Raw genomic sequence first — 24,049 nt, 5'->3', positions numbered from 1 at the left:
GTGGGCAAAATGAAAAAGTTTTCTCCTCAAGACCTCACCCATAGGATTTGGCCAACTCCGTTCAAAATAATTCCCAGAATACCCCTCCCAACCCTCAACACAACAGCTCAAACATTGAGGTCTTGCTTCCTGAACTGTAGAATGTATTAACTCTCAACAGTTTGATCAGGTAGATATTATTTTCCTCAAGCTATATTATGGTAATTCTTTAGAGAGCAATTTTTTCCTTGGTCAATTCTTACACTAAATTAAGGAACCTATAAAAATGAGAGAAACTTATAAAATCAGATCATTTATTTTTTTATTAAAAAAAATTTTTTTTAATGTTTATTAATGTTTGTGAGACAGAGTGCGAGCAAGGGAGGGGCAAAGAGAGAGGGAGACACATGTCCGAAGCAGGCTCCAGGCCCCAAGCTGTCAGCACAGAGCCCGACGTGGGGCTCGAACCCATAAACCCCGAGATCATGACCTTAACTGAAGTCAGACGCTTAGCCAACTGAGCCACCCAGGCTCCCTGGTCATTTATTTTATATAATTGACCATAACAGTCTTTCAGAAGCAACAGAGACACTCTCAGTTTTTAGACAGGTCAAGAAGTTAGCACTCAAATATGAAGAAAGTATGGGGCGCCTGGATGGCTCAGTCAGTTAAGTGTCCAACTCTTGATTTCAGCTCAGGTCATGATCTCACCATTCATGACTTTGAGCCCTGCTTGGGATTCTCTCTCCCTCTCTCTCTGCCCCTCCCCTGCTTTCGCTCTCTCAAAATAAATAAAACTCTAAAAAAATATATGAAGAAAGTACAAGGCAGTCAGATACCTGTTATTTAATAAGATGACCAGTTCTTAACTGCTTAAGAAGTTAAAACATCCAGACGACACCCAAAAGCTGAAATTTTAATCTAATCCACGCTAACATATAATGAATCCAGCATCTACACAATAAAGTGTGCTATCTGTTCTTCCTTCTATCGGCAATCACCCGTGGCTTCAATATCTGAGGCTGAAAGCCTTTAAAAGGAGGACCAAAGCAAACATTTAAAGGTAGTTAATAGAAAACAGCTAGTGAACAAATTCTTTCGATCATAAACTTGGACAGTTAACAAAGCCAAAACTTCAGCAGTTAGATGTCAACATAATACATTTCCAACAGTTAAATGAACAAAAGGCTAACCAGCTGTGCACATGAATTTCCAGTGAGACCAGGCAGTCATGGCCTGGCAGAGGCTGAGACAGGTGCCTTGTGAGCAGAGTCAGGGTTTCACCAGGGAGGTACAGAAGCAGACTGGGGACAGGGACATGCAACATGCCAATGGGAAAGACCGACCACCCGGGGCCGATGGATCTGAGGTTCTGGTGTGGCTGAATGATCGCCGGCATCACACTACTACAGAGAGGAACACGGAAAGACTGAGTGTGGTGCCCGGAAAACGCAAGGCCAACACTCGCATTTGGGGGAGGTACGGTTAACGACAGAAGAATCCTCTCCAAATACATGAGCTGGAGCTGTGGCAATAAGCAACGTGCCTAGAGCCTACTATACTCGCCATGAGCAACCCCCTCAGGGGACAGGGATCATTTCTGTCTCTTCAAACCCATTCTGTCTGGCCCAGTGTCTAGTATTAAAAATTAACAAATACTGGTTTGTGTAATTAAAAATTATGCAGAGTGCATCTCTCTTCCAGAAGAGGTTACAGGACCTTGATTCTGTGCTATGTAAAATCGTACTTGGGGCACTTGGATGGCCCACTCAGTTAAGCGTCCCAACTCTTGATTTTGGCTCGGGTCATGATCTCACAGTTCATGGGTTCAAGCCCCGCGTTGGGCCCTGCACTGACAGTGTGGAGCCTGCTTGGGATATTCTCTCTCGATCTCTCAAAAACAATAAATAAATAAATAAACATGTAAAAAAAAATCTTAGAGAAGAGTATATATGAGATAAGCACATCCTGGGGAATAAACATTTGTCAAGAGGAGGAGGAGAAGGAGGAGAAAACAGCTAACCAGTTAAAATAGTTTCATTAGATGTAGTCATTATTAAGCAAAATATTCAGTATGCCAGCAAAAGTCCCAAGTCTTCCTTTCTCAGTCCAAGATTTCTTCATTATAAATTTGAAATCACTGCAAAAGTTTATTTTATAAATCAAGACGGTTTCATATGATTCTATGCATATCAATTTGAAAGCCTAGAAGAGTAACATTTAAGGAAAATATGACTTACTCAAACTGACCCCAGTCCCAACAGAAATGTAAACAGACCAATCATCACAGAAGAAATAACCTCATAAGAGTTCCTCAAAACAGGGACACCTGGGTGGCTCAGTCAGTTGAGTGTCCAACTCTCGATTTCAGGTCAGGTCACGATCTCACAGTCCACAATCTCGGTTATGAGATCAAGCCCCACATCAGGCTCCATGCTTGGGATTCTCTCTTCTTTCCCTCTGCCCCCTCCCCTGCTCGCACGCACTCTCTCTCTCAGAAGAAGGTTCCTCAAGACAATATAAACCACCAGGCACAGAGTTTCACAGGGGAATTCTACCAGTCCTTTAAAGATCTAATGACCCTAATGCTACTTAAGCCACTGCAGAAATAATTAAAAGAAATCTTCCAAATCTGTTTTATAAAATGAGTAGGACACTGATCTCAAAATCTGACAAAAATCGAACCTCTCCCAAACACACATCTCATTTACAACGACAAATCTTTGAAAAATATAAAAATTCTTAAGAACACTAAGCACAAACTTAACAAGAAATATCTTAAACATGTACAAATAAAACCATAAGACACTCCTGAGAGCCCCAAAAGATGACGTGATCACATGGAAAGATGTACCTTACTCTTGGACAGAGAAACCCCACATCATAAAAGCTCTCCCTAAGTTAACTTACATATATTACATAAGCATATTTAAAATACTAACAAAAGCGCCTGGGTGGCTCAGTGGATGGAACGTCCGACTGTTGATTTCAGCTCAGGTCATGATCTCAGGGTTGTGGGATCGAGCCCCACGTCAGACTCTGCCCTGACAGCACAGATCCTGCTTGGGATTCTGTCTCCCTCTTTCTCTCTCTCTTTAAAAAAAAACTTTAAAAATACTAACAGATTTTTTTTTTTTCTAGAGCTAAACAAGTTGATTATAAAGTGTATTTGGGAAAGAATGAAAAAGCAGGCAATAGCCAGGCAAATCCTGAAAACCAAGTATAAGCAGGGGTGAGCCCTACTGAGTAGTAAACAAACTCCAGAGCTTTTTACCTAAATGGCACGGCATGACACATGCACAGACGAAAAACCAATGGGGCAGGATGAGAAATTTTGAGAAACAGACCCAATTACACGTAGAAATGTAGTATAAATGATTACAGATAACACGCCAGTGAGGAAACGAGTGACTTTTTGCAAACTGGTTTTGGGACAACTGCTTAGCCATATGGTGAAGGATACACTAGGGCCCACTCCTCACACCTAGACACATCTGATGTGAACTCGATATTTAAATATAGTAGATGAAAAATCAAACTACTGGGACCACATCAAAACAAAAAGCTTCTGCACAGCAAAGGAAACGATCAACAAACTAAAAGACCTACTGAATGAAGCTATTTGCAAATGACGTATCTGATAAGGATTAGTACCCAAAATATATAAAGAATTGATAAACCTCAACATCTAAAAAACCCCACAAATAATCCAATTAAAAAATGGGCAGAAGACATGAATAGACCTTTCTCCAAAGACATCCAGATGGCCAACAGACCCATGAAAAGATGCTCAATGTCACTCATCATCAGGGAAATGCAAATTAAAATCACAATGAAATCTCACCTCACACCTGTCAGGATGGCTAAAAAAATACAAATAACAAGTACTGGTGAGGATGTGGGGGAAAAAAGGAACCCTCGTGCACTATCGACGGGAATGCAAACTGGTATAGACACTGGGGAAAACAGTATGGAGGTTCCTCAAAACATGAAAAATAGAACTACTCTACCATCCAGTAATGCCATTACTGGGTATTTACCCCCCAAAATACGAAAGTACAAATTCAAAGGGATACATGCACTCCTATGTATACTCAGCACTATTCACAATAGCCAAACTATGGAAGCAGCCCAAGTGTCCACTGATACATGAATGGATAAAGAAAACGTGGTGTATATGTATACAATGGAGTATTATTCAGCCATAAAAAAGAATGAAATCTTGCCATTTGCAACAACATGGATGGAGCTAGAGAGCTAGTGAAATAAGTCAGAGAAAGACAAATACCATGTGATGTCACTCACATATGGAATTTAAGAAACAAAAACAAACATGCAAAGGGGGAAAAAAGAAAGAAACCAAGGAACAGCCTCTTTACAGAGAACACACTGGTGGTTACCAGAAGGGAGGCAGGGAACAGGGGGGATGGGTGAAACAGGCGATGGTCATTAAAGAGTACACTTATCATGAGCAGCACTGAGTAATGTGATAAATTGGTGAATCACTATAATGTACATCTGAAACTAATATGACACTATATGTTAACGATACTGGAATTAAAATTAAAAAACTTAAAAAAAATAAATACGGAAGATGAAACCATACAAGTAATAGAAGAAAACAAAGGTAAATTCCTCTATTATCTGCAAGGGGTCACAACTTTTCTAGCTACAACTGAAAATTCAGAAACAATACTGGAAAAGATACATAAACTGGATTATAGAAGAACAAAAAAATTGGGGGTGGCAAAAGACACCGAAAGAAAAATAAAAAGGCAAACGAGAAAAAGGAAAAAAATACTTGCAACTTGTAACACAGACAAAAAGGTATTACCTTGGTATTAGATACCTACTGCCGTAGGGGCGCCTGGGTGGCTCAGTCGGTGAAGCGTTCAACTCTGGCTCAGATCACGATCTCGCGATTCACGGGACCGAGCCCCGCATCGGGCTCCGTGCTGACAGCTCAGAGCCTGGAGCCTGCTTCGGATTCCGTGTCTCCCCGTCTCTCTGACCCTCCCCTGGCGCACTCCCCTGGCGCACTCCCCTGGCGTCTTTCTGACCCTCCTGTCTCTCTCAAAAATAAACATTAAAATAAAATGTTGATATCTACTGCCACATAACAAATTATAGCAAAACAACACATACTTATTACCTCTCAATTTCTAAGCATCAAGAGTCTGAGCACAGCTTAATTAGATGGATCCTCTGCTCAGGGTCCAGCAAGACTTCACGCTAATCGTCAGCCAAGCTCCATTCTCACCTGGAGGCCTAATTCCGGAAGAACCGCTCCCAAACTCAGCAAGTTGTTGGTAGAATTCATTTCCTATGGCTCTACGACAACGGGCCCAGTGGACTGGAGACCCCCTCAGACCCTAGCGGTTATCGGCAGCTCCCTGCCACGTGGTCATCACCACACAGTGACTTCATCGAGCCGGCAATGAGGGATCTCCTCCGGTCTGCTTAACACAGTCTTATATGATATAGTCACCGGAGTGACATCCCATTATCCTTGCTACATAACCTAAGCGAATCAAGAAACCGACACTCTATCATCTTTGCCGTGTTTTGTTGGTTAAAAGCACTCCCACACATGGGGAGAGAATCACACAAAGTGAGAGCAGAAGGTGGCAGGGAGTCACTAGGGATTATCTTCCAGTCTTGTTGGTCACAACGAGAAAGGACCAACAACCCTACAGACCGGTCACAGAAACAGAAACACAACTGGTTCTTAACCCTATGAAAAAATGCAGAACCTTTTTCACAGCAAGGGAAAATAAGCCAAAAAAGCCCCCACCTGAATTTATAAAAACCCACAAACTTGACAACATAGTCTGATAATGAGGCTATGGAGAAACGCTCCTATGTGGTACAGTTCCTACGCAGGGAAATTTGGCAACATCTACTCAAATTGCATATTCATTTATCCTCTGACCTAGCAATTTCACTCTTAGAAATCCACCCCAGAAAAATAGGAAGTAATGTATGCACAAGGCTATTCACTATAGGACTCTTTGTAATAGCAGAAGGCTGGGATCAGTCCAATTGTCCATTAATAAAGAATTGGTTGAACAAATTAAGAAACATCCACACAATAAAATATGCAGCTGTAAAGAGGAAAGAGAAAAGTCTCTATAGTTACTATGGCTTTATCACTAAGATATGCTGCCAGGTGAAACAAATTAAGATGGAAAAGAGGGTATATAGAATGCTACATGTAAATACATCTACATTCACACACAGAACTGCTTATAAGACAAAGGATGGATAAAGCAAAGGAAGGACAAAGCACAATACCAAGTTGGTTTCCAGCATTCTCCCATAAACCATAAAAAAAATGTTAACACCCTTTAGGAGAAAAAGGAAACAGAATGGAGAGGCAGGACTAAAAGGCAGAATTCATATTCATAGGTGAAGAGCAGCCTTGCACCACTATGCAACCCAGGAGACTAGAAAGATACATACAAAAATATGCAAGGACAATTTAAGCACACACACGCTTTAGTCCACTCAAAAAATGACCGATCGTTGCTGTTTGCATCTGCTGTCTCGTTGTATCAAAAAGGCTCTTTGGCAAATCACATATGACACAATGGGCTAAAATCACATGAGATCTCACTCAATTTAAATTCCAACATCATTATCAATTACAGTGAGGGGTATTTCTCAACAGCACAGTCGTCTGAGCTAAGAAAACCCATTTTGAGATGCTGTCCATAGTTATCTTCTATTAACAAAGAACACAGCACACACCAGCTACTAAATTATGCTCCATAAAGTAGCCAAATTCTGTAAAGTTCACCAGGATGGTGCCTGTTACCCAATGTGACTCTACAGATGATACTTGAAACCATTCCACTAATCTTCCAGTCGGGGCCTATTAAATGTACTAAATAATCCAACATTCTTCTTCTGAAAATCATTAAATAATCCTTAAGGAAAGGCTAATACTGGGAACACAGCAGAGCTCTATATGCCAGACACCACGCAAGGTGGTAGGGATTAATATTCTAAGCTCTGCTACTATGCTAAAAAATCAGAAAAAACAGATTAGCAAAAAGTTAAAAAAAAAATGCCTGAAATCTCATTACTGCAAATATTTTGCTATATATTCTGTTTATTTTTATTTTATTAAAAAATATTTTAATGTTTATTTTGAGAGAGAGAGAGAGAGACAGAGTGAGGGAGGGACAGAGAGGGAGACACAGAATCTGAAGCAGGCTCCAGGCTCTGAACTGTCAGCACAGAACCCGACGCGGGGCTCGAACTCACGAACAGTGAGATCATGACCTGAGCCGAAGTCGGAGGCTTAACCGACTGAGCCACCCAGGCACACCTCTACTGCTTATTTTTAATCTCTCACACGACCTAAAATGTTACACTGTTATCAGCAATAATGAAAAAATACACTTAATAGAATCAGCTTAGTGGCATCATAGCTAATTTTCTGGTGACTTTCCTTTACTTAAAACATTTCCTACAAAGAATATGTATTTCTTTAAAAATCAAGGTAAAAAATTTCTTAGCCTAACTTAAAAATATAAGAACTTTGGAGAGGATTAAATATTTTAAGGCTTTGAACAAAATATGGCCTTTCCTTTTAACCTCAGAAGCAAAAGGGATTTTAGCACATTAAAAGGAAGGCTATTTTCATTCCATTAAGGTGTCAAAAACTTGAGAATAAAATCTGGACACTGAACAAATATTCTAACAGCACGTTTTGAAAGACTTTGTCCTCCACAAATCACTCATCAGTCTGAATTCGTCTGCCCAACGTCCATCTTTTACTACAGGAGGAAAAGCCCATACTACCTAACTCATACACAGTAGAGCTTTCACAGTCCTTCAGCACAAAATAATTTCCATAATGTTTAATGAAGTTTAAAAAGTCATCTTTGTTTGTTAAATATTTACCTTTGTGCAGTTCCCGGTTATTTTCTCATCGGTCTATTCTATATTCCAAATTGTCAAACAGCAAACATCTGTTACCTTTTCCATAAAAGAGACATATTCATATTTTAACTGAGCTACGGTCATGTGATTTATAGCACACGCCTTTCCTATGTACCCCTGTGAAATTACACGGTGATGACAACAGGAAAAAAAAACAAAACCCCACATTATTTTTTTCTCATTCCTTATCTACCTGAAAGACTAGAAGAAAACATTCACCACAAACACATTTCATAATTACAAGTAAGGAGATCATTGAATTAGGAAAGGTTCAGAGCACATTCCAGACATCATATGTTCCCGGGAATAATCCTCTGACATCGCTCAGACATTTATGAATCCCCTCTCTGTAAGAAAATCAAAAAGAACATAAACACATGCAGTGTCTATACACTATACCTCAAATGCAGAGGAAAACCACATGGTAATGTTGATGGGAGAAAGAAGCAAATTTAATTAAGCACTGAAGAAAAGGAAACTAAAAGGACAGCCAATATGACGAAGCACGGGAACCAATCCCGGGACACCTGCTTGGTCAGTGAAAATGGGCTGGGAGAGGCTGAGCAGTACACTTTAATATCCTGTCTGATCAAACGCCCAGGCGGAAAGGGGCAGCTCTCCCTGGTTAAGACGGTAAGGAGAAAGTGACCGTAGTCTCGGGAGAGGCCTGCACAACACACATTTACTTCCAGGAATCATTACATTCAAGACCTTTCTAACTATATGCTCTACAACACACGGTTCTAGTTTATTGGGATCTCTCATATTTTCCTTAATTCATTTCTGACCCCATGTGTCTGATCAAGATCGACAGGAACGACAGGAAATGCCCACTGCAGCCTTTCCTGGGTCCTAACAGAAAGAGCCGATGTCAGGTCAACGCAAGGCTCATACGATCCGATGCAGTCAGAAACCAGGCAGATAAATGGGTGACTCAGCCAGAGAGAGGGATGAGAGCGGCAGGGCACGTCCCCCACCTACAGAAGTTCAAACACTGCAAAAGTTGTGATCAGTCTCCAGCCCGCAACGCAACTCCTGACTGAGGGGTACAGAATGAACACCCAGTGACCATTTACAGCCTCCACAGTTATGAGAACTGTTCTTGCTTGTTCCCCTTCTGCCCATAAAAAGGAGAATTAAACTCAAAGGACATCAGATGAAGAGGAAATAAATGAAGAGGAAAAAAAACACGGTAACTAGAAATAAGTGTTCTCAGATATCCAAACAACTAAGAAACTCAAACGGCTTTCAACACACCCAATATAAACACGCACACGTGTGTCCACGGTCCGCACGGCCTTCTATAGCCAGCTTCGTCCTACGACCAAAGGAGCGTTAACCGAGTTAACTACCCTTAAACCACGCCTCTGAGTTTTATTCTGCTGGCACACGATGAAGAGCCAGGAATTCTTTACCATCCCGGGAATTCTCTGCCATCAGCAGTGACAGGTCTGAACCAGGTTACCCAGGCTGGAATTACCAGAAGCACGAGGCCAGGATTATCTTCCAAACCGTTGCTTTTGTATTTCAAAGTGGACGGGTATCCAAAAAGCGACCATCAGAAAATCACGTGACCAAATCTTGCGCATTCTTCGGAAAACTCGTTTCCGAGTACCACCCACCACCTGAAGAGGTTTAGAAAGCTGACAACCCGACTGAGCGGTGGGGCAAACGGCCAATTTCTTGTCCGGCTCATCCCGCTCGATCAGCCGCGGGAAGGCACAGAGCAGACGCTGTCACCGGGACATCCTCCGGGGTCTCAGCATCCGCACAGGTCTGTTTCCAACCGCCTCTGCCCGCCTCCCTGGCCCCCGGAGCCCAGGCGCCCACACGGGGCAGGCCCCAAAGTATGTGGGAACGTGCACCTGCCGAAGGACGGCCCTCGACAACGGACGGTCACAGCGCCCGGTCCCGTCCCCGCTCGCCCCGGACCGTAACCGACGCGTGTGTTCCCCGCTCCGCACACCCTTACGGCCTTGCCTGAGGTCGGCACCCCTTCCCGCCTCACTCTCTCTCTCCCTCACGCCTTCATTCCCCTACCGGTGGGTGCGGAGATTACCTCGCATATAAACAAGGCCAATTTACATTCGTATGGCAGGATCTGCTTCTGGAGAAACCCAAACTAACAGAATCGGGCTGCGGCAGAAGAGAGACAGCCTGACAAATTCTTATACGTATGAGTTACGGTATCATTCCTAAGTGGAGAATTTAATAAAGGTGGGGTCTGTACAGCTTTCGTCGGCCGCAAAATGCAGAATAATGCTTACAAGAAGTTCTGAGAAGCCGCTAGGCGTTTTTACAGTCGCGAGAGAAGAACATTCTTTTCTGGGGAAAGCAAAAGGGCCCGGGCAGCACAGCCCGACATCATCATCGGTCAAGCGATAAACACGAAACACCAGCTCGAGCCCCGCAGTCGAGTCTGGCCACGGCGCCACCGTCCCGGGCCTCCGCGTTCACGAGGCCTCCCGGGCCTCCGCGTTCACGAGGACGGGCCCACGTCACGAACCCCGCGTGAAGCGGGCGGGGAAGGCCTTCTGCTTCCGGCTCCAACGGGAGAAGAGCCTGCGGGCCGCCGTCCCCCTCCTTCCCACAATAAAGAGCCGCGCACGCTGAAAACCGGGACTCGGCACCGCGGGGGAAACGAGGCCGGGGCGCCCGAGGCCGCCCCGCCGGCACCTTCTCTCCCGGAGCAGGCGCCGGGCCGCACGCCGCGCGCCGACGGGAGACGGAGCGACTCCGGGGAAGCGCGCGGCGGCCGCCCCCACCCTTCCGCGGGCTCTGCCGCCGGGCGGCCGGCGGGTCTTCGCCGCGAAGGCGGGGCGGAGGTGCCGAAAGACCCCCTCGGCCTCTGGCGGGAGACGGGCGGAGCCCTCGCCGGAACACCCAGAACTTTCCCCACCGCGAGGGCATCCGCTCCAGGGGGAGGACGTGCCAGAGCTTTCTCCTCTCTGGGGAAGGGCACGCCCCCCACCCGGGCCCCTGCTAAGCCTTCCGGTCAAAGCCAAGGGGCGAAGACAATCCCCGAAGGTCACGGCTTCCGGGAAACGGACCGGGAAGGGGGCACCGCCACCCCACTGGCGAGCACCCGTGGCGGTGGCATCTGCGGGTGACGGAACTCTCACCCCCTCTGGTACTTGACCGCCACACCCAAGGGCTCCAGGGCCGACCAGGGTGAGGCGCGGCTCAAACAGCTGCAAGACACAGACTGTCTGGGGAAGGCCGCTCAGAAAATCGCAAGGGCAAGAGGGCAGACACAAACAAGGTCGCCAGAAGAATCCAAAGCGTCCGGCAGCGACAGCAAACGCTAAACAGAGCCAAACCCCTCGCCAGAGCACCGCGAAGCCACTCGCCAAAGGTCTACTTACCTCAGGTGCTGTGACCTGACCCTTGTCAGGCTCTCGACAACAAATGTGAGACGTACCAAAAAGCGAGCGGGAGGCAGGTCTGAAGGGACGACGCAATCACAAGGACCAGACTTCAACGACACAGATTTGGGGATCATCCGAGAACTGCAACCATTTCTAACTGATACGTTAAGAACTCGAACGGAAGAGACAACGTGCAACACGTGAAAAATATCAACAGGGAGATGGACACTCTAAGGAAGAACCAGAAGGCGAGGCTAAAAACCGAGAAGACCGGGACGGCAATGAAGACGGCCTTCCGCCGCGTTCACACCGCTGAAGGAAAAGCAGTGAGCCTGACCAGAAGTCAACACTTTCCAAACCGAAACGCAGACAGGAAAAAACTGAACGTCCAAGGGCTGTGGGGCAATTTCAGGAAGTATAACACAAAAAGTACCGCAATACCAGAAGAAGAAAGAAAAAAGAAGAAAGATGTGAGATGACAATACTAATGGCCAAGAACGTTCCAAAATTAATGACAGACTCCAGAAGCCAAGAGAACCCAAAGCAGAATAAATCCCCTGAAAACTCTCACCTGCATATACTATAATCAGAAGATCAGAAGACAAATAAAAAATCTTCCCAGAAGGGGCGCCTGGGTGGCTCAGTCGGTCGAGCGGCCGACTTCGGCTCAGGTCATGATCTCGCGGTTCGTGAGTTCAAGTGCCGCGTCGGGCTCTGTGCTGACAGCTCAGAGCCTGGAGCCTGTTTCAGATTCTGTGTCTCCCTCTCTCTCTGGCCCTCCCCCATTCATGCTCTGTCTCTCTCTGTCTCAAAAAAAAAACAAACGTTAAAAAAAAAAATCTTCCAAGAAGCCATAGGGAGGGAAAAACACTTTACCTAGAGAGGAAAAAGGTAAGAATTACAGTGGGCTTTTCATCAGAAATCATGCAAGCAAGAGACAGACTAAAATAGTCAAAGTGTGAAAGAAAAAAATCCCACCACCTTAGACTTCTATATCCCCTGACATTATCCTTCAAAAATTAAGGAGAAATACCTTCTGGAAGAAAAACTGAGGAATCTATCCATCACCAGGACTGCCCTGCAAGAAACGCTAAATTCTTCAAGCAGAAGGAAAATGACACAGGTCAGAAACCTGGATCTACTCAAAGAACATCAGAGACGAAAACAATGAAATGAAAATAAAATTTGTTTTCTTATTCTTAGTTGATCTAAGAAAAGCTGTTCAAAGTAATATATGTCACAATATACTGAGTGAACGAATGACATACTGGCATACTGATTAGTGAATGAATGACCGCAATTTCACAGGAATGGGAGGGAAAACGTGGGATAGTCTACTACGGTACCTGTCCAAGTCTAACAATAGAGTGTTACGTGAAGGCAGATTCAAACTAATTAGTTTAAAATGTATATTGTAAACTCTAAGGCAACCACCAAAAAAATTCTTTACAAGAAGCACAATTGATGTGCTATGTAGAGGCAGAATAATGGTCCCCCGGCAGTATCCACATCCCAGGGACTGGGGTTTCTCAGCACTTGACCTTCAAATACAGAGATTATCTTGGATTAACTGGGTACACCCAGGGTAATCACAGTCCTTAAAGGTGGAAGAGGGAAGAGGGAGGAGGGAGGCAAAAGAGGACATGAGGATGATGCAAGGTGAGAGAAGCAACTCAACCCGCTGTTGCTGGCTTTCCAAAGGAAGGGACGGCTTATTTTACAAAGCGAAAATAATCTAATCCTATGATACCTGAAATCTGCTTCAAATTAACCAATAGGAGATGAGACGGGCGGGGTAATGGATGAAAAAAGACCGACCGCTAACAAAACATTTTCCATAATAAAGCATTAAAAAATATGTATCTTTCACCTAATAAAAATGTTCCTTTGACCCTTACCCTTATATTCAGGTGTTGGGTTCTGTAGGTATATTGATCTCCGGGGGTTATAATGTGCTTACACGGTTCAGTCCTCAATTAATTCTTTTTCATTGAGTCCAAGATCACAAATGCCAGCGGTCTGTCCTTGTGAGTTTTGTGTATTCGTATATATGAACTATTTGCTCCTCACTTCTGCTTCCCTCCTAGTCACCAGACGCTTCATCGGAGGATAGCTTACAATTTCGTTTTGCGACAGGATGTTCACGCGGAAAGAGGTGTGGGGTGACCGCAGACGCGGCACGGTGAAGGGTGGACCATGTCACTGGGTTTACAGTCCTGCAGCTCCAGCTCCATGGTTCTCAGCCAGGGGCTCAGACACTCCAGACCGTCTGGGCAAATCTGGCAGCCCCCAGGGTCTTTTGGCAACGTCTGGAAGTGGTTCTGGTGGTCACAACTTGGGGGATCCTACTAGCATCTGGTGGGTAGCAAAATGCTGCTAAACATCTTACAATATGCAGGGCAGACCCCAACAACAGACGATCATCTGGCCCAAGATTTCAACAGCGCAAAGGCTGAGCAACCCTGTTCCATTGTGTGATGCTAAGGCTGGGGCTGGGGCTCTCCGTACAGCATTTTTCAAACTACTGACAAGTGAACAACTTGGATGAATCTTGGAAATACATATGGAAAAGTCTTCAGCGTCAACAATCAGTAAAGACGCATAAAGAAAAAGAAAAATAAGATCCTAAGTCTCCAATTGGCAAAGTTTTTAAAAAATATTCCCTGAAGTACATATACTTAAAGGATACATTTATCGGTGATAAAATTATATTTCTGAGGGACTGGTTGTAATAATTCCATTTTCACTCATGATTTTATCTATCTGGGTCATTATCGGTGATAAAATTATAAATTGCAAGGCCCTCTTCAAAAGCAATTTGACAATGGCACAGGAATCTTAAAAAATCTTTATTTCCTTTAGCCAATCATCTCACTTTCTCTAAGGACAAAAATCCTAAAGAAATAATAAATTGGGTAAAAAACTCAGGCACGTCCTAAAGCAAAGTCTAAAAAGTGCTACAATAAAGATAGAAACAAACTATACAGACATAAGTGTGTTTCTCTTAGAAGCTGATGTCTAAGTTTGGCTTTTAAAAAAATAATACTTCAATGACCAAATACTGAAACATTTCAAGGAAAAAATTCACAGCTTGGAAAATCACAACATGTATTTGTTTTTAGTTTTCCAAATGGACTAGCAAGTTAGAACGGTTGGCTGTAATGAATGATTGGCTGGTTAAGGCTCATGGAAGGCAATTACTTCCGGGAGTACAGGCTGGGGCTCTGGCCCTGAGGAGGAGAATTCATTTGTTCTGGGGGCGCCTGGGTGGCTCAGTCGGTTAAGTGTCCGGCTTCAGCCCAGGTCACGATCTCACGGTTTGTGAATTCGTGGCCCGCATCGGGCTCTCTGCTGTCAGCACAGAGCCCGCTTCAGATCCTCTGTCCCCCCACCCCCCACCCCTTCCTCCTCATGCGCTTTCTCTCTCTCTCTCAAAAAAAAAAAAGAATTAACTTATTCTGAATGTAAAAGAAAGCTAACTAGTATCTTTAGGCAAATATATCTTAGGAAGAAAATTCCAGCAGACGTGTATAAAATGGTTTGGGACAGAGGGGGAAAAAAAAATCTAGAACCAGGAAGTCCAGTTAGAAAAATTCCAATAAGAGGCACTCATGGGAGCTTCCCTCTTGCTAAATGAGATGTTGCCTGATTCATGAATCGTTAAAGCCAATTAGATCTTAAAAAAAAAAAAAAGCAGCAGCGGTCACGGCTCTATCCAGAACTGTGGAAGTGGGCGGCAGGCAGGATCAGAGGCAGAACTGTCTGCACGGGTCAACGTGACAGGACGTGGGTCCCTAGGGGAGAAAGGGAATAAAAACAACTCCCGGCTTTCAAGTCTTGGCGACGAGGAGCATGGAGAGAACAGGTTTGGGAGGATTCGCAGAGGACGAATTTTGGTCTGGGTATGTTGCACTGGAAAGGACACCTGATGTAGAGGTGTCCCTAGCTTGACATTCAAACTTAAGCCTCAGAGCAAAGTTAAAAATAGAACACCAAAACTTTAGTTCAAGTTACACGGAAATAATAGCAGAAGAGGCTTTAATAATGAGCACAAAATGGATTAGGGAGCAAGCACTGAACCTCTGGGGACAAGCACATTTAAAAATCGTGTAGAAAAGGATACTTAGAGAGGACATCAGAAGGATCACAAAATCGAGAACCTCAAGAGGGTGTACCGACGAGCAACATGAGGGGTCACCAAGATTTACAGAGGTCAAGCCGGCAGGAGTTGAGGTGGGGCCATCAGATTTGGCCACAGCAGGGGCATGAAGGCCTTAAGAAAGCAGTTTTAAACATGTGAAGGGTTTGTTCCTCAAAAAGTCAAACACAGATTTATCACACGATCCAGCAAATTCCACTCCTAGGCATACACCCCAAAGAATCAAAAACAGACACAAGGAGCCTCATGTTCATAGCAGCACTATTCATAGTAGCCAGAAGGTAGAAACAACCCCGAGTGCATCAAGAGATGAATGAATGTGATACAGCCAAAAAATTCAGCCATAAAAAGGAACGAAGTCTAATAGATGCTACACCATGTATGAAATTTGAAAACACATGAAATAAGCCAGACAAATACTGTATGAAATAAAAAGGAGGATACGGTCTGACTCAACTTTATCTAGAGTAGTCAAATTCAGAGAGGCCGAAGGGATCTGGGGGAAGGTGGAAATGGGGAGTTACTGCTTACTGGTCACAGAGTTTCTGTTTGGAGTGATGAGAAGTGTTTTTGGAAATAGTGGGATGGTGACCCAATATTGTCGATGTACTTCATGCAGCCGAATTGTGCACTTAAACATGGTCCTAATGAGGGGCACCTGGGTGGCTCAGTCGGTTAAGTGTCCGACTTCCGCTCAGGTGACGATCTCACTGTAAGCGAGTTCCAGCCCTGCTTCTGGCCCAGTGCTGACAGCTCAGAGCCTGGAGCCTGCTTCGGATTCTGTGTCTCCCTCTCTCTCTCCCCCTCCCCTGCTCGCTCACTCTCTTTCTCAAAAATAAATATTGGGGCACCTGGGTGGCTTAGTCGATTAAGCGTCCGACTTCAGCTCAGGTGATGATCTCACAGCTCTCGTGAATTCGAGCCGCGTCGGGCTCTGTGCTGACAGCTCAGAGCCTGGAACCTGCTTCGGATTCTGTGTCTGCCTCTCTCTCTGCTCCTCTCCCCCTCATGTTCTAGCTCTGTCTCTCAAAAATAAATAAATGTTAAAAAAAATTTTTTTTAAATATGGTTCTAATGATAAACTGCATGTTGTGTTTTACTGTTTTACCCCAATAAAAAGAAGTTAAAAACAAAAAAAACTCAGTAGATTGGGGCGCCTGGGTGGCGCAGTCGGTTAAGCATCCGACTTCAGCCAGGTCACGATCTCGCGGTCCGTGAGTTCGAGCCCCGCGTCAGGCTCTGGGCTGATGGCTCGGAGCCTGGAGCCTGTTTCCGATTCTGTGTCTCCCTCTCTCTCTGCCCCTCCCCCGTTCATGCTCTGTCTCTCTCTGTCCCAAAAATAAATAAAAAACGTTGAAAAAAAAAAATTTAAAAAAAAAAAAAAAACAAAAAAAAAAACTCAGTAGAACCCAAATTGCAAGGAACAAACAGCACAGAATTTGTCAAGAGAAGATGTGAAAAGCGTGGCCTACTCTTTCACCACCTTTAACTTGAAAAGCTCAACTGATACATATTGAAGGTATGTATCATCTCTCTTAAAGTAGGTAAGATTTTTCCATTTTTCTTAAAGCAGATCATATTTCAAGACATAGTACTTCTGGATACACGGGAAAAAGTGAGTGGAATAAACACACAGACACTGAAAAGTCAGGTCTACTCCATGATTTGGGGGAGGAGAGTGACAACAGAATATCCTGGTGCACAATAATACTGTGAAAAGCACGTTCAGGGGCGCCTGGGTAGCTCAGTCGGTTAACCATCAACTCAGGTCATGATCTTGGGGTTCGTGGGTTTGGCCCCGCCTTGGGACTCTGTGCTGACAGCTCAGCCTGGAGCCCGCTTCGGATTCTGTGTCTCCCTCCCTTTCTGCCCCTCCCCTGTTCGTGCTCTGTCTCTCTCTCCAAAATAAATATATTTTTTTTTTAAAGCACAAAGTTGTAATTTCATTTTATATTTGGAAAACCGACCAACCAAACAACTGCTTTCATAACCCAAAGCAAAAAAGAATGCTGACCCCAATCTTCTCTGATGGTTAAAAAAACAAAACAAAACAAAAAATCACACGTATGTTAATATTCCTCAAAGGAAGCAGTCTATCAGACCTGGAAGGCAGGGACTTGGTATTTTTACGTTTTACGCAAACTGCATGGATTTCAGGAATGTAGTAAACTATATAAGACAACCCAATTTCTCCAACGAGTATATTTGCAAAGAAAAGGAAAAGAGAAACGAGAGGCACATCCACCAAATCCCACATGTGGCCTCGGTCAATTACCGCAGGAAAAAAAGGAGAAAGTTTTTACGCCTTTCAGGGGAAACGCGAGCGACTTGGACCCGGTGGAAGCGGGGGGGAGCGGGGGGGAGCGGGGGGAGAGGGAGGGGCGGGGGGGGGAGCGGCGGGGCGGGTGCTCTGTTCACTCCTCCCCTCTGCGGCGCTCCCGGCTGCGACTTTCCGTTCTCACTTCTGCGGCCCCGCTAGCTCTGCTTCGAAGGCTGAGCCGCAGGGCTCCGGCCTCCGTTTTGGGAAAAGAGCGGCGGGAGCCCCGGGCCCACGGCTCCGCGAGCCCCCGCGCGGCTGCAGCCCTCGCCCGCAGGAGCGCGCCGGGACCCGCGGGCGGTGACGCCGCCAACAGCCTGTCCCCGCGGGGCCGAGCTCGCGGGGCCGGACGCCGCGCCCGCAGGCCCGACACGGCAGCCGGCGGCGGGCGCGGCCGCCGGCCCTCGGGGCCTCGGGGCCGCGCGCCGGAGCAGCTCGCCCGAGGCGCCGAGGGGACGACGGAGGCCGCGCGGGCTCAGACGCCGCCGAGGCCGGCCGCGCGCTACTCACCCCGACGCCGGCAGCGCAGGATCCCGGCCTTCTGGGACTCGGGCCGTGGCATCTTCTCTCCCGCCACAGCCCGGGTCCGAGCCGCATGAGCCGCAGCGGGCCCGAAGGAAACGCTGCACCGGGCGCTCTGGCGGCCGCGGGCTCGCCCAGTGCCCGCGCCGCAGTCTCGGCCCGAGCGCGCGTGCCCCTGGGGCCACGTGACGGAAGGCCCCGCCCCCCGCGCGCGCGGGAGTGACGTCACCCGGCTCGCCCGGCGTGGGCGCCCAGCGGCCGCGGCGAGGTGCCGGGCGCTGTCGAGGCTGCGGTTTGGGCTAGAGCCTTGAGGGTCTGTGACGGGCAGCCTTCGGGTTTCTTCTCGTATAAAAAGGCCTCGTTAAGGACAAGTGGGCTTATACGTTTTAAAACGATGTTCAAGCTCCGTTGTGATAAAAGACACGTGGGTTCAGGTGTGAAGGCTTTGCGGTGCACGCCCCCGAGAAGCCGTGGGGAGACCGACCGCACGCGCCGGTGGGAGGAGTGCAGGGGTGCGGGGCTCCCGTGCGACCTTGGCCGCAGCGCCGCCAGTGTCGCCGGGGGCTTGTTACAACTGCTGAATCTTAAGCCCCGTGCGGACCTACCTAGGAAGGGAAGTCTGCATTTTACCAAGATCTCCGCGTGATTCGCATACAACCTAAGTTTGAAATCGGCGCCGTAGGGAACGGTCAGTGCCAGAGAGCTTCCGTTACTGCACCTTCTCCCGACCTTTGATAGCGTCAGATGTTTAAATGTGTGCCATTCTGATGGGTCTTCAACGGATTTTTTTCCTAGCTGTTATTTTAAAGGGTTTGGGTGGGTGTATATCCTAGTCTAGCAAATTGATGTATAATGGTATACTTCTAGCATTTGAGGTTTGGGGAGAGCTCCAGTTTGACCGTTGTGAAGAATGACACTAAAATGCTCTTTGCAGTGTAATGTGGTTCAACCCAGAGTCTCAGAGACTGGGCGGATCCTGCTAGTGTATGGGCTGTGTTAGTTTGCCCCTAGATGAAGTTACCAGATGAAATCCACGATGACCTGAAATGTGATTTCAGAGAAACAACAATGTTTTAGTGTAAGTATGTTCCGTGGAATATGTGAAATACAGCAAAATGTTGCATATCCGTAATTCAAATTTCAAATACAGAGCATCCTGCATTTGTATTTGCTAACACTGGCAACCCAACCCTGGACAAATCTAACTTTGGTTTTCTCGTCTATGAAATGGGCATGACAATAGGGCCTATTTTACAAAGCTGTGTGAGTGAAATGAGATAATCAAGGAAGAGTACTTACCGCAGAGTATGGAACATAATGGGAGCTCAATTTTCACGCAGGTGTATGTTAGGCTAAACTCCTAGATGTCTGCTTTAGCTACAGAACTCCCAGGCTTACTTTAGGGCTTGTCTGAGCATTTGATCATACCAAAAACTGTGTTTTAAGAAAAGCTTTGAGAGGGTTAGCAAATATTCCTCAATTAGCTCCAGAACATAAATCAGATTTTTGGGGCGCCTGGGTGGCGCAGTCGGTTAAGCGTCCGACTTCAGCCAGGTCACGATCTCGCGGTCTGTGAGTTCGAGCCCCGCGTCAGGCTCTGGGCTGATGGCTCGGAGCCTGGAGCCTGTTTCCGATTCTGTGTCTCCCTCTCTCTCTGACCCTCCCCCGTTCATGCTCTGTCTCTCTCTGTCCCAAAAATAAATAAAAAACGTTGAAAAAAAAAAATTTAAAAAAATAAAAAAAAAATAAATCAGATTTTTAAGTTTCCACCTGAAATAAAAAGTTGCCACCTACAGGCTAATGTAGATTTCCTTTCAATCACACCAAATACTTTGATGTTGGGTTTTTTATGACTCTAAGAACATTTCTTTTTTTTTTTTTTTTTTTTTTTGCAAAGATGGAATTTATAGCATCCTCTGTTATGCTTACCAAAGAAAACAATTATTCTCAACTTTCAAAACTAGAAAAAGTTATTTCAAGATGATACTCTTATATTTACTCTCTAGTATTTATCCTAGAATTCTTTTCTCCTGTTAAAGATTTGTTTTGTACTTTACACTAATTTTAATAGACTCATGGGTTTATTATAATCATTTCTATTGCTTTCTAGAGGCAGAGATGGTATAAAAATGGGCCAAGAACAAAATCATAATGTGGTGCTTATTTTGTATTGCCAGATTGACTTTTTAAAGTCTCAATCAAGATACCCTGGCCATCTGTAATATCTGAGCCCAGGTCTCCCGATGTCTATCTATCAATAGATTTTATAGAGTATCTTGCTAAAATACATATGTAAAAAGAGATTATACACTGGTTCTTTCATCTTCACATTATGTAGATTATCCCAAAGAATACAAGTTCCATGAAGGGAGAGATGTTTTCCTGCTCCCTCACTTAGAAGGATACCTAGCCCTAGATAACCAACCACTCAATTATTGATTGAGCACAATAGATAAGTTGTTTCCTGCTATAAAAACTAGCTTCTATTTTCTTCAACGTAGGCTAGGTTTAGTGATCCCACCCTAAGTCTCCCCTAGTCCTTTTATTCCTTTCAGTGTGTTCTTCCCCTCATTTTCTCCTTGTCTTTGTGAATCAAATAGGTTTCCCCTCTCTAGCCACCTTCACCAGGGTGAACACAACAGCCATCCCTCTAACCCAAGAGAAGTACTTTAGACATTCGGGAGTGTGTTCACACAGGGTAGATAGGGAGCCTAGCCACTCCTTCCCCCAATCCCAGCTAAACAGGTCTGAGTCAGAAAATCAATCATCAACAAAGTGCAGAATGCAAGAAGTGTTAGGACAACTGTAGGCCAGAGCCATAGGAGGGGAGAAATAGGAACAAGGCAAAACCAGAAGCAAGGCAGGGGGACTGTCTCCAAGTGACAAAGGGACTGACAGCCACAGACAACAAGGCTGGTCTACAGGACTGGACTGGGCCACCAAGGCAAGTGGACGGGACATCTGGAACTCAGGAACCCAAGCAAGCAAGAAATCACCAAAATCGACACTAGCAGCAAGAAAAGGAGCTAGACACAGTTGAGCCAACGTTGGCACGTGTCAACCAAGGCTCTCTGTGAACGTCTTTCCGAGTTCTAGAGTAGGAATGGACAAAGCCTCCCAGAGTGGAGCATCCCCTGTGGTTTAACGGGACCAAGCGAGTTAGGCAAATTCTAGAGACAATACACTTCACCTCAATCAATGGTGTGATAGTTTGCGCTGTGTGACAGCGTATATTTCTAATGTTCACGGTTTTGCCACCCCAGAAATTCAGTGACGTGTAACAAACTATCATCAAAGCAAGACAGAAAGGCACTCTTATTCTAGAGCACTCTGGTTGTATTTCTTACTGCATTTCACACAATTTCTTGATGTTCTGGACTTTTCTCCTCTATGTTGAAGACATAGGGGTTTTTTAACCCTTTTTTAATGAAAATGACTTATTTGTGTTTCATCTGCTGCCCTCAGATGCCTCCAGTTCTGGGAAGACATTATCCAAATACCACTGAAATGATTTGCAACCCAATCGTTTCCTTAATTCAACACGCTCGCTAATGTTTCCATAGGCAACAGATTTCAGGCCAGGTCTTCGTAAAAAAAACTGCTCCTAAATGGAAATAGAGAGTAATTTCATTAAAACCAAACAAATCTTTGGTAATCAAATCGTATCTAACATAGCAGTGTATATTTTCATCACCTGAACTAAAAAAAAAAAAAACAAAACCAAAAACAGAACAAAATATCTTCCAATTTCATCCATACGGTGTGGGCAGAGACCCACGTGGTGCCTGGAATTCACTCACTCTGCACATATTTGCAGGATGTGTTGTGATGAACCACAACACAGAGGTGGTGTAGTGGGATCCAGGAAGGTTGGGTCCTGCTTCTTAGGAGCCCAAGAATCACAGCCACCTATTGTTGTATGTCTCCTTTCTCTTGCTCTCTCAATACTCCAGGAAAACCCTCCCTCCCTGGTCCCCATCAACACTTCCGTGGTTTCAGAAATGAGAGATGGTGTCGTGGCTTAGGGCAAATGGACTGTGGGGGGAGACAGCCCGGGTTCAAATTCTTGCTCTGTCATTTGTTCTGTGACCTTTGCCCTCACCCTCATGAGGTTGTCCTGAGGACTGAACACTTTAATACGTACGGAGCACTGGGTAAACGCAGGCTGACACAGGGTGTCACATCAGCATTGGCCATTGTTATCACCTGGTTAGTCTTCTACGCGCTCTGGATTTAAGATAGTACTGAGTACAAAAGTCTAATGGATTCAGCCTGCCCTGTATTCAAAGAGCTGTCCTAAAGAGACCAAAGCCTCCTTGAAAGCAGAACTCCGTTCTGTGTCTCCCTCTCTCTCTGCCCCTCCCCTGCTTGCACTCTGTCTCTCTTTCTCTCTCTCAAAAATAAGTAAACGTTAAGAAAAAAATTTTTTTAAACATGAAAAACCTTTAAATGTTATCATGATTATGTATTCACGTCTTTGCTTTTCCTTTTAGCTTTGCTATCTAATTATGAATACATAAATTGTATGCCTTAATTTTACTCACTTTTAACATATAGACATGGAATAAATCAGTATATTGCGTTGGGCTGCTTTTGTTCACCATGATGTCTGTTTTTATTTATTTATTTTAAAAAAAATTTTTTTACTGTTGTATTTATTTTTGACACAGAGAGAGACAGAGAATAGCGGGGAGGGGCAGAGAGAGAGGGAGACACAGGATCCGAAGCAGGCTCCAGGCTCCGAGCCGTCAGCACAGAGCCCGACGCGGGGCTCAAACTCACAGACCTCGAGATCATGACCTGAGCCGAAGTCGGACGCTCAACCGACCGAGCCACCCAGGCGCCCCTGTAGGCCTCACGCCCAGTCCAGTGCAGGGCTCGAACTCACGACTATGAGATCGAGATCCGAGTCAAGGTCAAGAGTTGGATGCTTTACCGACTGAGACACTCAGGTACCCCCAGCAAGATTTAAGATTTACTGTACCGTTGTGTGTATATCTCCAGTTGGGTAATTTTCATGGCTGTATAGAATTAAATCAGCTAAATATGACCCATTTATCCATTCTGCTCTTGATGAGCAGCTGGGCTGTGTTTTGTTTGGGCTCACATCCACCATGCTGTTTCTAAACATTCTTGTTTAGATGTTGTTTAGATGTTCTAAACATTCTTGTTTGGGCAGCCAGAAGAATGGACAACCATTCTTCTGGTTGCCCAAAGGCGTGCCTTTCTGTGGTGTGCACACAGAATGGAATTGCTGGGTCATGGGATACTCATGATCTTTACTCGACTTTGCCAAACTGTTTTCCAAAGTGAGTTTGTAATAATACTCCCACCAGCCGTGTCTGAGAATTCCTGTGTTTGCCAATACTTGGTCCTACCAGACGTTTGACATTTTTGCCAATCTAAACGGCCATGTAGAAATATTGACGTTTTCAAAAAAGACTATTACTCCTTTTATAATTTAAAATGATAAAGAAATATTAGATTGGAACCAGGACATATAACATCACAGCAAGTTCTCCCATTTTTCTCCCCATATATCCGAAAGGAGGTCTTGGGGCTACTGCTGTCTATGTTTGTGTGTGGATCCTGGAGGGACACCTTTCAAGTTCAAATGGGGCCATGGCTACATGTTCTCTGTGTGTGCACCCTTTTAGGTCCTGGCCAGGGGCTGCAGCCTTGGGGAGACTTGCAGATGAAGGGGTCTAGCTCTGATAGAGAAATCGACTGTCGGTAGAAGAGAGGTAGTGAAGT

The 24,049-nt window shown here is 45.3% G+C and overlaps 2 protein-coding genes across 13 annotated transcripts in view; both read right to left on the bottom strand.

Moving 5' to 3' along the window:
- The window catches only part of GALNT11 (polypeptide N-acetylgalactosaminyltransferase 11), a 43,016-nt gene extending 24,564 nt beyond the window's left edge, over positions 1–18,452 (bottom strand). Inside the window, exons 1-2 of one of the 7 annotated variants that reach the window (XM_042927140.1) lie at positions 9,204–9,232; positions 7,891–7,965 (exon numbers count right to left, since the gene is read on the bottom strand). The gene's annotated coding sequence lies outside the window, so the exon portion shown is untranslated. Of the gene's footprint in view, positions 1–7,890; positions 7,966–9,186; positions 9,233–9,281; positions 9,305–9,988; positions 10,173–10,196; positions 10,420–17,731; positions 17,756–18,283 lie in introns of those variants that run through there. The other 6 variants (XM_042927138.1, XM_042927144.1, XM_042927139.1 and 3 more) reach the window with 6 other exon arrangements.
- A 3,161-nt stretch (positions 18,453–21,613) lies between these two features.
- GALNTL5 (polypeptide N-acetylgalactosaminyltransferase like 5) overlaps positions 21,614–24,049 on the bottom strand; it is a 57,456-nt gene continuing 55,020 nt past the window's right edge. For all 6 annotated transcript variants that reach the window (XM_042927149.1, XM_042927148.1, XM_042927147.1 and 3 more), the window contains one exon: positions 21,614–21,899. In XM_042927149.1, coding sequence (XP_042783083.1) covers positions 21,744–21,899 — 156 coding nt within the window. In that variant the 3' untranslated portion in view covers positions 21,614–21,743. The remainder of the gene's footprint in view (positions 21,900–24,049) is intronic.

Source organism: Panthera leo, chromosome A2 (genome assembly GCF_018350215.1).
Source record: "Panthera leo isolate Ple1 chromosome A2, P.leo_Ple1_pat1.1, whole genome shotgun sequence".
Lineage (NCBI taxonomy): Eukaryota > Metazoa > Chordata > Mammalia > Carnivora > Felidae > Panthera > Panthera leo.
The sequence above is the reverse complement of the archived record's forward strand: the minus strand, read 5'-3'. Positions and strand labels throughout refer to the sequence as shown.